Consider the following 14,633-nt stretch of genomic DNA (forward strand, 5'->3'; position numbering starts at 1 on the left):
CCACTGACACTCAAATAAATACAGACGCTCAAATAAGTACAAATTATTTGTCATCATAAACAGAAGGATTCTGAAATGTATGAGAGTCTTTGTAATCATCATGTTTTGGATCATGGATATTTAATTGTGTTGTCTCCTGTGTGGGATTCTGAAACCCAAACTGTATGATACACAATAACTTTGATCTTGCCATTAATAGATTTAATGCCATTAGGGTTCCAGCTAGGTCACTGATAGTTTATAGGAATGGAGGAAATACTGAATAGACATTCCCATGCAAGGGATTTGATTAGAAGGGATTTGAAATGGTTTATGTCCCAGATCACAGTCCAAAAATGTATCCATCTGAGTCTCAAGTTCCCCACATAGAATTATTTCAGGAAATGGAGTAATCAATGATTTATGGTAGGGACATTCATTAGTAATCATGAGAACAACTCACAAATAATTGTATCTCAAAATAAGTTCCATTCCCACATGCACACACACACACACACTGACATCTTTTCCAAATTAACTGCTACCCCCACCCCATCCAGTAGATGAGGTAGCAAATTATATATTGTAACATTTCCTCCTTTGTGAGGAAAGGCTACAACATTTTGGGCTTTTAAGTTTAGGGAAGAAATGGGATAAAGGAAGACAATGTGATAGAGGTTTATAAACTTATGTATGGCGTGGAGAAAGTGAAAGAGAAGTTTCCAAATCGAATTTACTTCCACAAGATATATCAATGGCCATCAATTTGAATGGCTTTGAAAGAAGATTAGACAAATTCATGGAGGATGAGTAGTCACAATGATAAAGGCTATGTTCTACCTCCACTGTCAGATGCAGTATACCTCTCAATACCAGTTGCTGGGAATCACAAGCAGGGATAATGCTGCTTAAAGGCTTCCAGGGATCTGGTTGGCAACTGTGAGAACGGTATACAGTGGTACCTCGGGTTAAGAACTTAATTCGTTCTGGAGGTCCATTCTTAACCTGAAACTGTTCTTAACCTGAAGCACCACTTTAGCTAATGGGGTCTCCCGCTGCCACCACGCCACCGCCACGCGATTTCTTTTCTCCTCCTCAAGCAAAGTTCTTAACCCGAGGTACTATTTCTGGGTTAACGGAGTCTGTAACCTGAAGCGTTTGTAACCCAAGGTACCACTGTATATTTCTGGGTACCAGATACTGGGGAGAAACAACAGAAGAAGGCTCTCACTTCATGAACTGCTTGTAAGCTACAAGAGGCATCTAGCTGGTATCTATTGGTAATAGCATGCTGCTCCAGCAACTCATTTTTATTATTTTATGTGCATATTGACTAGTGGATTAGAGTAAGGAAGTGTATAAGCCTAGTACATAAATGCAAAGAATCACATTCAGCTCCCTTTACAAGCAATATGGAAGTTGGTAATCATCTAGTAATGCTGACCTGCATCAGCATTTGTTTACTTGTGACAATAGCACATTGTACTGTGCAGATTTTGTTTAAGGAAAGGGTCAGTATACTTGTCTGTGCTCCTGTCTGTATATTAAATTTACAGATGCCAGTCATTGGCAGATAAGGCAAACAAATAAATGAATCTTATGTTAAAACAGATACTCCATCTGTAGGAATGAATGTTCGAGCTCATGGTTAATTGGCTGAGTTGGTGCCAAGTGCTCCATTTTATATCACTACAATAGAAATTGACCATGAAAGCAAGGAATTATTTCACAAGGTCTAAATAACAGTGGGGGGGGGGATAAAATATAGCACACCACATTAAAAAGTGTTCCTGATTCAAAAACAGAAGTGAACAGTATAGCAGGGTAATGTGCTGTTCAATTCTGCTTATTTTGATATAATAGTATATGATTGAGACTCTGATATCTGTGCTTATTTTATTCATAGTTATAGTCATCAGATCCCATTAATGCTCCATTCCCACTGATTTTGGAATAAGCTTTGTGAAACAATGGTCTGGCATTTTCATGGTCTGGCATTTTTAATCTGCTAAACCAGAGGCTTTTCTCTCTCTCTCTGCTCTTTGCCTTCTTCTTTACATAAAAAGGCATATGTCCATTATTATTATTATTATTATTATTATTATTATTATTATTAAACTACTGGGTTTTATGAAATATTTTTCCAGAACCTTTGAGTGAGCAATAACATGTGTTTTTTATTTTAGACATGCGTAAGTTCACACCAGTCAAATACATAGAAATATTTGCTATATAGTGATGTCAGACTCTTGTATCTTGCTCTGTAGGAGCTGTCACCAAGCTGGTTCCCTCCAGACATTATTGGACTGTAAGTCCCATCAGCCCTCAGCTAGCTGTGCTGGTTGGAGGTTGATGGAAATAGCCGTCTATTAACATCTGGAGGGCACCAAGTTGGGAAAGGCTGCTCTACAGGATTGGCTCTGTTTTCTAAAACCAGCACAAAGAGTTTCCACCCACCCACACTTCACTTTTATTACTCCCATAACCCCTTTCCTCATAACAAAGCATGCTTTTAAACTTGGTTAGCTTTTCTCTTTGTTTATGTGTGAGTCTCCTAAAATAAATAAGCCATGGCTACATGGGTGCATGGAACCTCTTTCACATACTTTGTGAGCTTTGTTGAATTTCTATGTGGGTGTTTTGCTGTGATGTCCCTGCCTTCTTAACACAATTTGTTTAGTACAGAGAGTCCTTCTAAGCAAAGATCTAACAGCTATTAAAGGAAGAAAACTCTTTACCTGTAACTGGGGTCATGCTAATCTATAGAATATTTTTTTCCTTTTTGAACTGGCAAGTTATAAAGCAGAGTGTAAACAAGTTGTTTGATGTAACTGCATTCTACATTTCCAGCTATGAAGACTGAAAATCACATAGACAGAAACCTTTACTTCATTCTGTTGGTTCAGTGCAGTGGTCTGTTTTGTACTAATTCAACAAGCCTTGTCAAATCAGATTGTCTTAATGAACGCTCCCATTGAATAATTTCCTGTCACCTTTGCCAGTAATTGTTATAAAAAACAATTTTGGGAAATTGCTATGTATGAATTGCCCTAATATGTGCAATGCTTAATTGAAAAGTGATTTAGAGGGATAAAATAGGAAAGACAATCTGACCTCCACTACTAAAAATTAATCATCCTTGTTGAGTATTTATGTATCACCGGTTCTATCAAACCAGCTTGAAGCAGTGTGTAAACTGGGTCACCCCTTTTTATTTTGTGGTATTCCTGTGAGACAGGTTACCTAATGAACTCTGAGTAAGTTGCATGATTTGGAATGGATTTAAATCCTGGTCTTCATAGTCCAAATCCAGCATAAATGTGCAAATAGTTCTAGGAGCCTTGGGGCACTTCAGATTATTGCGTATGTATGTTTGTTTTTAAATGACCCAATGTGACCCATTAATTACCAGTCAGCCGCATGGAAACCACCTTCCCATGAATGATTCCCTCATGGCAGGGTGAGTGAGGATTGACTGCCTGAGTGTTGACCACAGAACTGGCATCTAATCAGAATGGGTACTGTTTACCCATTATCAGCAGTCACGCCGCACTCAGGAAGTCAAATTATTTAAACATTACCCCAACCACAAGGGACCTGCTTCCACACCTAGTGTTAATTTTAAAGGGCTCTAGTGCCAATCACAAAATGATTTGCCAGAAGGCCATTTCAAAAACAGCTGGGATATGGGACTAGCTGTTCAAAGAAAACAAATTAAAACCATTTCAGTAGACTAGTGGAAACCCCTTCCATGAATGTAAGCTGATATTTGAATCTCATCCATAGTCTCTGAGAAGGCCAAGCCTCATGCAGTGGGAAATATTTTCATTCATTGTTCCTATCCCACCCACTGCCTTGTCTTTATTATTTGCATATCCTGTTCCTTTCTTGTTAATATAACATTCCATCTGGTTTGTCTTTTCTTTGAATCTTTTGGCCCCTGCCAAAAGGCTTCTGGTAAAATAGATATAGTTTTTGCATTTATGAACCACCCTGGACCCTATGATAAGTATCTGGACCCTATGATAAGCTGTACATTGCCCAACAAGGCAATCCAAAAAGTGTTGTCCAAGTGTATAGTGTTTTATTGTATAACTTATGAATAAAGCAATTTGTAAGTTTGAAGAAATAGTCTACTTTTCCACAAGTACTACAGATATTATATGCATAACTTAAATTATTTGAAATTTAGAATTAGCATTGGACATTTTATGCTTCTTGATGTAAGCCACCTTGATCTTTCTGGACACGTTACTCATTATTACATTGAACACTGGTATAGAAGAACTATTGGTTTAGGTCAAATGGCAGTGTTACAGTTCTGATGCATAAAGCTAAAGGTAAAGGTACCCCTGCCCGTACGGGCCAGTCTTGACAGACTCTAGGGTTGTGCGCTCATCTCACTCTAGAGACCGGGAGCCAGCGCTGTCCGCAGACACTTCCGGGTCACGTGGCCAGCGTGACGAAGCTGCTCCGGCGAACTGGCACCAGAGCAGCACACGGAACGCCGTTTACCTTCCCACTAGAAAGCGGTACCTATTTATCTACTTGCACTTAATTGTGCTTTCGAACTACTAGGTGGGCAGGAGCTGGGACCGAACGACGGGAGCTCACCCCGCCGCGGGGATTCGAACCGCCGACCATGCGATCGGCAAGTCCTAGGCGCTGAGGTTTTACCCACAGCACCACCCGCGTCCCTGTTCTGATGCATATTTCAGTTTATTAGAATAGTTAGCTTCTTATCTCAGGAGCCATGTGCATTTTGCCAGGCATTTAATTTTCAAAAAGCCGAAGTGCCTGAAAAAGCAAGTTCTTTATTTCTTTGTCCCATTCATTATAGTTCCAGTGATGACATACAAAATAACAAGAGGAGTCATTAAGTTCATTTCAGGCATCAAGTGTTACACTATTTTACGTCAAAACCAAATGCTAATTAGAGTGTAAACATCTGGGCATTTAAAGGATATTAAATTCTACAGCTTATCATTAAAATATATTACTGCATTTATAAAACAGCTTATTTAATGTATTCAGAATTTGATTATGTTCATGTTTGCTTTTGTTGCCAACCAAGAAGAATACATTTTAGATGTTTTGATATTCTCTGCTCATTTCAGGATCACTTAATAGTAGACTTCTTTTTTCATTGTAGCTTCATTATCCCCTTCAATTTTTAATAAATAAGCCACTTTTACAGATACATTTTCTATGGATATTGGTGAACAAGTTGTTATGATTTTGCTTTGCTTGCTGAGTTTATAATTTTCAAATTCTTCATGTACAGTACTCTCATTTTCCATTGTAAAAGATGAATGCATTTGTGCGTGCATGCGTGCATGAACACTTATTTCGAAATATAAATATGTGAATAAAAATCTGTTGATTTTGTGCTTGTGCTGTATCCACATTTCCTATTTAAGTTTCATAGCATAAATATTTTTTTAAAAGATAAACCAAATATGTAGATAGAAACATGCATGCGTACACAAAATGCGTAAAGCCTACAAGTTGCCATCGCCGGGAGTCTTGGCTTCGCGGCAGGTTAAATGGCCAGGCGGGCCGGATTTAGAACCCTGGTGGACCTGATCTGGCCCAGGAGCTGTAGCTTGCCGATCCCTGGTGTAAAGAACTGTTCTGGTTGCAAGCTTCCATGGTGTAGGAGCATGAACCTTTTTCTCCTTAAGAATCACCATATCTGCCAAGAATAATGTCCTTCCATAATAGTAGGGTAACTCCCATATGAACTTAAAGAGACTGGATACAACTTGCATATGTGCACAAGGTGGTAGTTTTTCTGGATTGAGTAGCAGGAAGGGAGGATACATTTTCTCAAGGACATATCTTAAAAATTATACCTTTGAGCTATACAGTGTGTTAAGTATCCCGTCCATATATATCTGCAAAACGAGAAACCCAACATCTTATCTGATTGGTCAGTAGCTTTCCCCTCTCTTTGTCTTTGCCAACTAGGATGTGGCATAAAATGGACATGGGTTTTTTAATGTCTTCATTAAAGAGAAGCTTTTATCTGTTCATATCCAGAACAGAACTCATACCATTGTCATATTGAAGTATGCTATAGTTTGTTTGTGAGTTACTGAAACTAACTTTAGTATTCATACTGAGTGTGAATTATTATTTTCAGGCAACCACCTTTCTTTATCTTTAATCAGAGCCGTGGAGCTGACTATTTTGCTGTCTCACCCACATACTTAACTGCTCATTCATGCTCCAAACTTTTAAAGAGACGTAGGAGGAAGGTATGGAGCAGAGAACTTACTAGCAGCATTTCCATATCCTGAGGTTAATTTCTGCAGGTCTCAAGCAACTCGTGGTTTAGGAGATAGAGGTGGGATATACTAGGACTGCAGCCTAAGTCTACCTTTGAAATCAACAGAACTTGAAAGCACTTCATTTGAGCTGGAACTTACTCATGGTATCTTCATTTATATAGACAGAGAGAATAGCAGTCTCCTCCCATCAGCATACAGGTTGATCAGTAAATGAAGGCATAGGCATATCATTTACATGATTTTATAGATATATGTATATATCTTTTTAAAATAAAAAATAAGAAAACAAATACATGTGCATTATGTATAACATGTACAATCCTGCAAAATGAGTTGCAACTGAATACCACTAAGTTTACTGAAAATCAATAAAATATTAATGCTAAAAGATCAAGCAAGCTTCACTTATGGTTCTTGGGGTACTTCAAACTATTCTAGGTATACAGTTATGATTGTGTTATAGAGCAGCCATCTCTCACCTTCAGATGTTTTGGACTTCAACTAGGGGCTGCTGGGGCTGGAGCTCAAAATATCTGGAGTACACAAGGTGAAGACTGTTGAAAAGTAAGCCAATGCTTATAAGTTGTCCCAACTATAATACATTTTCCAGGTTTCCCTTCTCCATTTTAGGAAACTGATAAAAGTTGCTAGATGTGGGCAATGATCCAGAGAACCATAAGACTACGTACATGAGCTCAATCAGAGTTTCGACTTGTTTTTTCTTAATAAGCTACCCTTGCCAAAGGCCACAGGGTAAACTATGTTTGCTACCAAGAGAACTTTATGATATAGTATGCAATTTGTGATTTAGCTTAGGCATACACTGCACTGCCTCATTTTACTTGTGTGGGCCTAAGGAACTCTTTAGGTTATAACCATTGAATATGTTGGGCACAATATCATAGTATAGAAACACTTGTTTTGGTTTCTTGAAAATTTAAACGAAGAATCATTTAATGTAATGCTAAGTCTCATGAACAACATTTGGCTAACATACTGAGTTTCAAACACTGATCATTGTCAAAATAAATAATAATAATTTCCATTCTGTGCCTTCAAACCTTATTTGCAGTGCTTTTCTGCACACTCCATGGAGAACAGTGTTTCAAAGATGAGCAATATCATTTCTCCTCTCCTCTCCCCAAGCACCCCCAATGCCCCCATCAGTCCTAGGGGGCTCAAGGGAAACCCCAAAACAGAGGGCAGGGGGAGGAAAGCTAATATCATTCTGTCAGACAAGTAGAAATGATTTTAATGATGGAAAGTTTGTGTTAGCATGAAAAAGAATTCTTCTCTCTGTATTGGCAGACCTAAGAATATAGAAATATAGAGTAAAAGTTTTAACAGAGTCAGTTTTCTGGTTTAAGTGTTATTTTAATAATAGTGTTTATTAGTTATTTGAATAACTAGTTATTTGAATAATGGCAATTGAAAATAAGTCATAACAGCTGTACATATACAGCATACTGTATATACATACATACTGAACATACTTTTATTTCAGGATAGCTATTGTTGCTTGCTCTGCTACATTTCAATATTATCTGGGTAGGTATTTGCTTATCACTAATAAATTATGTCTATCCACTATTGATGGAGCTGTCAATTTCTGGAATAACATGTGTGCAAGCCTTTGCAATTCCCTTTTATTAATTAGCATTGGCTGCCATCTTCTTACACATGGGTCGGCAGACTAAGGCCCAGGGGCCGGATCTGGCCCAATTGCCTTCTAAATCCGGCCCACGGACAGTCCGGGAATCAGAGTGTTTCTACATGAGTAGAATGTGTCCTTTTATTTAAAATACATCTCTGGGGTATTTATGGGGCCTGCCTAGTGTTTTTACATGAGTAGAATGTGTGCTTTTATTTAAAAGGCATCTCTGTGTTATTTGTGGGGCATAGGAATTCATTCTTTCTTTTTTTTCAAAATATAGTCCGGCCCCACACAAGGTCTGAGGGACAGTGCTGAAAAAGTTTGCTGACCCCTGTTCTTACATAATTCATAGGAGTCAGTGGTTTTTTAAACATCCACAAAAGAGAAAAACATTGCATACACATGATAGCGAAAGTGACATGTTACCATTAAGGTATCCAGCAGTTTTTACTGAAGTATTTGTGGACCCTGCAACTCTTGAAAACACTTTTTTCCCCATACATGTTGCTATATTGTTCTGCCTGAACAGCCTTGCCAATATCTGCACACCTAGTTCTATACATGTTCTACATAAATGGAAAGGTAAAAAAAGGTCTGTTACTTTAATTTTCCAATAAATTTACATTTAAATTTAAAAGTGCTCTCAGGTTTTGATTATGTTTTTCCCTTCCTATTTTTTCCCTAGGAACTAACTTCACCCTTGCTGAACTAGGAATCTGTGAACCTTCTCCCCACCGAAGCGGCTACTGTTCGGACATAGGGATACTTCACCAAGGCTATTCCCTCAGCACTGGGTCTGATGCTGACTCAGATACAGAGGGAGGAATGTCTCCAGAGCACGCCATACGGCTGTGGGGGAGAGGGATTAAATCCAGGCGCAGTTCCGGTCTGTCAAGCCGTGAAAATTCTGCCCTTACCCTGACTGACTCTGACAATGACAATAAATCAGATGAGGAAAACGGTAGGCCTATTTCTCCCATAAATTTCATAATTTACATCTATAGGTGCATATTTAGGATCAGGTATTTGCTCTATAATATATTATAAAAGTTTTTATTTGCCCATTTTCCTTGTGAAATAAACATGTTGCTGCAATCATCTCAGTCATAGGTGAGCAACTGGCAGACCCGTAGTGCATCTATTTTAGTGAATTTGTTTGTTTTACAGGAGCAAGTTTTGTTGTTGCTGTTGTTGTTTGCTTTTGCAGCTATTAGATCTTCCTAGGAATTTATGACAGGTCTTAGTTTTCCCAAAAGTCACATTTCTAGCCCTCGTATAGAGGTTTTGGATAAAAGCAAACATATTTGGATACAAAAAGTATAAACTTTTTAAAAAAGCATTTCAAAACTGGACTGTGTACATATGACTGTCTCAGGCCACTAAATTGTATAAGGCTAGCATTGGATTGAAGTCATATATGGGTAAATATGTCAGAGATTTTTTTTATTTGAAAAACACAAAAGGTGGTTAGCCCTTGTTTTCTTTTTAAAAGTCTTTAGGAAAATAAAGGTTTCTTGTGTGTTGTGCATAGCATGAAACTGTTTAGACACATGTTAAATTACAATTGTACAAGCAGAGGTATTAACGTTTTAAACATCTTGCTTTTCTCTTTGAAAAATCTTGTTTACCACAAGAAAATCAATGTTTTTTCACATCACCGATTTTTATAAAGTTTGGAGCTATATTATCATACAGATTGACAGGTGCCCCACTGGTTCAGTACCACTGCATGGACACTTACAAAGCTATCATTAATTTCTCACGCTTGTGCCCAGCAATGGCTTCCTACATAATAAACACTGTGTCCTTCAGATCCAAATCAATAACTTGTTAGGTATGCACCTTTTGAAAAGGTATAACAAGAGTCTATACTGTAGGAAAAAGCAGACACACACAGTGCAAATTTGCAAGGCACTTGGGCTCAGTTGTTGTTGTTTTTCAAATGAATTTTATACATGGGCACCTGCCCATGTGAACTGTCATTGTGATGAATAGATTTCACTGAATCTATTTCTAATTCTTAGGGTTTTTTACTGCTATGGTTCAGCTGCTATATTAAACACACTTAAAAGCTCTATAAAAAAAAACCCTGGCATTTTGATACTGAATGCTAATCACAGATTATATCATTCCACTTCAAAATAATAAACTGTCAATTTTCTTTTGGTATTAAATCAATTTTGGCACTTTCCTGTACATTTGCAAGTAGCTTAGTGGAAGCTTAATTGCAATAAATCACTCTAACATGAATATTTTCAACACTGGTGCTAATTCTAATTCACATTCTAGGCTTACAGGATGCCTCTTCACTTTTAGAGCTTCTTAAGATTGAATTCCATTTAAAAGTAGAATTCTATGAACATTGAAGTATTACTAGCTTTGAAAAATGTGTTGATTAACTGAAGTAATGTTTTTAAATTTATATTATATTATATATATATATATATATATGTCACGACGGCTTTCCAGAGTTTCAGAGACATAAGAGTAACCAAATAAAAATCTCTACAATTTTATTTATTATACAGCCACCTGGAAACCTAAAATCATTCATCTATCACAAGGTTGGGGAACACTTTTCCAGTTTTACAATTTGAATTCTAGTTTCAAAACAGTTTTAAAGCAGTGCCAAATAAAAGCTAGCATTTGTATGATAAAATGTTAACAAGATCGTTGAATCTCTAGATTACGGCAGCTACATTATATTCAAAATGAGTCTTCCAAGAAAGTGTATCCTTAAAATGAATTCCTAGTTATCTGAATTCATTACAATAATAAATCAATGACTTTTTAATTTATTGTTGATGTTTCTGATGTTCCTTTCCAAAGACTATAGCCTTGTTCTTTTGACTAATTAATCTTTAGATTTCCCTCTTTACTATATTTGCCAAGCCTAGACTATTGCTTTTGTAGACCTACATGTAAGTCTTATGGGGTCCAATTGAAGGGGGGGATTCTGTAATGTTTTTCTGCCTGAGTAAAGCATTACATCCATGTGAGTTCTTTGGCAAGGCAAGCAAAGGCCTAATCTGTACTGGTCCCAGGTTGTGGAATAACCTCCCTTGTGCCATCATTGTATGCTTTCTCAACAGTCGGTCAAGATGCACATCTTACCCTAAGCCTTTGGTTGAATAGATGCTTTCTTCCTCCTGCATTGATCTGTGTTCCTGTTTTATACACTCCTGTTTTGTCATTTTGTCATTGGTTGTTTTTCAATTTTATTTGGGATTTCAGTGTAAATTGCACTTTTTAAAATTGTGATATTTTTGTAACCTACCCTAGGACCATTTGGTGAAGGGCAGGCTATAAGTACAAATAAATAAATAAACCCTTTCTCCCTCTCATCTTCCCAGGTAACTTGCTGGCAATAACTAGGTTGTTGCTCTCTCCCTAGTTTCTTGAATAGGACCATGTTAGCATCACAAGGGCTGGGGACTCAGCTGTAGCACCGTTCTACCAGGGAGCAAGAGAGGTCTCCAGCAAGGCATGTGCATCACTGCTCTTGTTGTTGCCATTGCCACCAGGTCTTGTAAGTGGGAGTCAGGAAAAGCTACAAGGACTTATAAGCAAGGGTTGTGAGGTTGTGAGCAGGAGTTAAAAGGACTTGCAGGAGTTTGGACAGGTGTTCAGCAGGGCAGTGGGATTTGAATTCTTCTAGGAATAAACTTGTTTTGTTTTGTTTTGTTTTTTGTTTGTCAAGCCTAATTCTGAACTCAGCCAGAAGGGTAGAACCATTATTAAATTTAATATTTATTACAGAGGGGACTCCTGAATGTTCAAAGAAGGATACTGTAGTCTTTCCTTGTGTGGGTATAAACTCAATTACAGTATTTTCAGTGTGCTCAATTATCCAAACTGGCAGTGGCCAAATGTTCCCTGCTCTTGCTTTGATGCAAAAATGTGTGAAAAATAGAGGATATATCGAATTGAATTCTATATTTGGAAACCCCATTGTGCTCCAGACAACTAGGGATGTAGCACCTCATCAAGAAGAGACACCTGTTAACAGTGAGTGCTTCTAATTGGTTTACCTTTAAGTAGGCCATGCTCAGCCACACTTTGGGTCCCTGCCACTGCCTCCTCTGACATCTGGTCCCTCTTTCCTTTCCCTCTTAAGAGCTCAGAACTTACCTGGGTCAGAAGAAGAGGAGTGTGGTGAAGGGAGCAAGGCTCTCCAGCTCCTTGGCAGAGCAGTACATTTCTCACAAGCCAATTGTGCTTATTTCTGCTGCCTTTATAATGTTATACAGGGCTGCCAAAGGTGTTTGCCATGTTTCAATATATGACCTGAAATATCAGGATTATATCCTTCTCAGGGTTTCCGTCTCAGTAGGAATGAGTGTTAAGGGCACAGGCTCATATATATATATGTGAATTTCGTGACCTGGGTTTGAGTAGACACAGCATCCCTAAAAATGTTTAAAAGCTAAGCAGAACTAACCTGCAACAAATAATTTACCAGCATATTGAGTCAATTCAGTGTAGTGTGATGTAGTGGCTAGAGTATTGGACTCAGACTAGGGGATCCAGCTTCAAATCATTCTGCAGCTGTTACTCTCAATGGACGAGTCATAGGGCACACAGCCAAACCTACTTCACAGATTTGTTATGAAAATAAAATGGGAGAATGGCATGTACTGTAAGCCATATTGTTCCAAGGGGAAGGGTGGAATACAAACAGCAAGTATGCAACAAATATGTGGTCTTGCATTATTAAATTAGGGTGAAAAACAAAACTTTTATAGTTGATGAAATTTCAGGCAATAATTGTTTTTGTACATTCAGAATTGTTTCAACAATGTTTTCCTTTATTGGAATCTGCACTGTAGGTTTTTGCACACTTAGCTGGGAAGAAATCCCACTGAACTCCATAGGAATTATGCTTTGGGTTGCTTATTCATTGTATTTTAGCATTGGGCTTTCAGTGACATAAGGACAACTGAGTATCTGGTGTTGAATTTCACAGATATAAGTCATTTAAAAATCTGAATACATTAGGAAGGGCCATATGTAGTACCGATTTCTAGTGACTTGGACGTGTGTGAAGAATAATGTGGTCCCACTGGAAAACTGAAACTAAATGCAATTAAATGGTTAGACACAGGATGCAATAATATAAAGATGTAGTAAGTATTCTGGGGTATACTGAGTTTAGTAGGAAAAGGTTGTCCTGGTGGTAAGTACTGTAAATAGGTTAATACTCTGATCAAGAAATGATTCTTACCAAAACTATTTTTTTACTTCTTAATAGAGGCATTTTTAATTAGATTAAATTAAAAATGGTAAAATTCACAAATAAATATTTTTAAAAGGTCACAAATATATTACTATATTGGATTCTGGCAGTTCATTTTCAAATAATACGCTTAAGTTTAGAATTTTATTTTTCCCTTTCAGACACATAATAACTGAACATCATTTTACAAGTAGAACAATGAAGTAAAATTCAGGACAGACTGGTTGGGTCTTGTGTTTCATTGATTAGTAACAAAGAAGCAGAAAAAATACAGTTAACATGTTCCTGAAGTTCCATTTAAATTTTATTACAAAAGAACATGTTAAATTTGTGTTAAAGTACATAGTATTTCACACATACATAGATTCCCCATCTTCGAATGTCTAAAAATATGGGGGTTTTTTACCAAAAAATAAGGTTTAAAATTGGGGCTCGTAGTGCTGAGGATAGTGGTGAGGGGTGTTTTCTTAATTTGGAGTCCCCCAAAATAGGGGGCATCTTATACATGGGGGCGTCGGATACACAGAAAAATATGGTAGTTTGCTTCATGCTAGCATCCATTTAGCCCAGCACTGAGTGTCTAATGTTTCTGGAAGTTCAGGATCAGCATATGTGCAGATAGACATCTCCTGAAGTTTGTTCCCAGCACCTGGTATTCATTGGTGTAGTGGTGAATTTTGAAGTGAAGGAGCTAATATGGCAGCTCTCATAGTCACAACACCAAGGAGAGCCAATATCAATGCTGCAAAGGAAAGTTTAAAATGCAGGCAGCTGTGTTGATTCATTCTTTTATATATATATTATATTCTTATATAATTATAAATATATAATTATATTCTTATATTATATTATATTATATTATATTATATTATATTATATTATATATATTCTTATATATATATTATATTATATATATATTCATTCTTATATATATATTCATTCTTATATACACACACACATCAAAGAGCAGCAGTACAGTACAGGCATAATAACCAATTTATTAGGATCAGCATGATCTCAATCCTATTCACAGTTTATTTGCATGGCAGAATGACTATGCTAGTGTCCTCGCAAGTGGGGCACTATTGTTTAACAAGAGTGGAAGGGGTGTCCGGCATGACTGACCACCAGATTGACTCTGCTTCAGTGTTTGCACTGGGCCAACATTCCTCCCACCTTGTCCCTCTCCCTCTTACTCCCACAAAGCAACAGCAACCACCAGAAAGCCAACACAGTGCTTCTGACTGCCTATAAATAGAGAATAATTTTACTTTATATTTTGGTGGAGTCCTCCTGAGTGAAAGGCAGGGGAAGGAGTATAGTTGCAGAATTCGTATCCTCCAACTGGCATTGTGGGATGTACAGTTGTGCCTTGGTTTTCGAACAGCTTTAGTTCTCGAATGTTTTGCCTCCTGAACGCCACAAACCCAGAAGTGACTGTTCTGGTTTGTGAACTATTTTGGGAAGCTGA

The 14,633-nt window shown here is 37.5% G+C and overlaps 1 protein-coding gene across 10 annotated transcripts in view; it reads left to right on the plus strand.

The window, feature by feature from the left end:
* The window catches only part of TENM2 (teneurin transmembrane protein 2), a 719,087-nt gene that overhangs the window by 110,064 nt on the left and 594,390 nt on the right, over positions 1–14,633 (plus strand). For 8 of the 10 annotated variants that reach the window (XM_053376484.1, XM_053376486.1, XM_053376485.1 and 5 more), the window contains exon 3: positions 8,612–8,887. The exons of the other annotated variants lie outside the window; for them this stretch is intronic. In XM_053376484.1, coding sequence (XP_053232459.1) covers positions 8,612–8,887 — 276 coding nt within the window. The remainder of the gene's footprint in view (positions 1–8,611; positions 8,888–14,633) is intronic. 10 annotated transcript variants of the gene reach the window in all.

Source organism: Podarcis raffonei, chromosome 2 (assembly GCF_027172205.1).
Source record: "Podarcis raffonei isolate rPodRaf1 chromosome 2, rPodRaf1.pri, whole genome shotgun sequence".
Taxonomy (NCBI): Eukaryota; Metazoa; Chordata; class Lepidosauria; order Squamata; family Lacertidae; genus Podarcis; species Podarcis raffonei.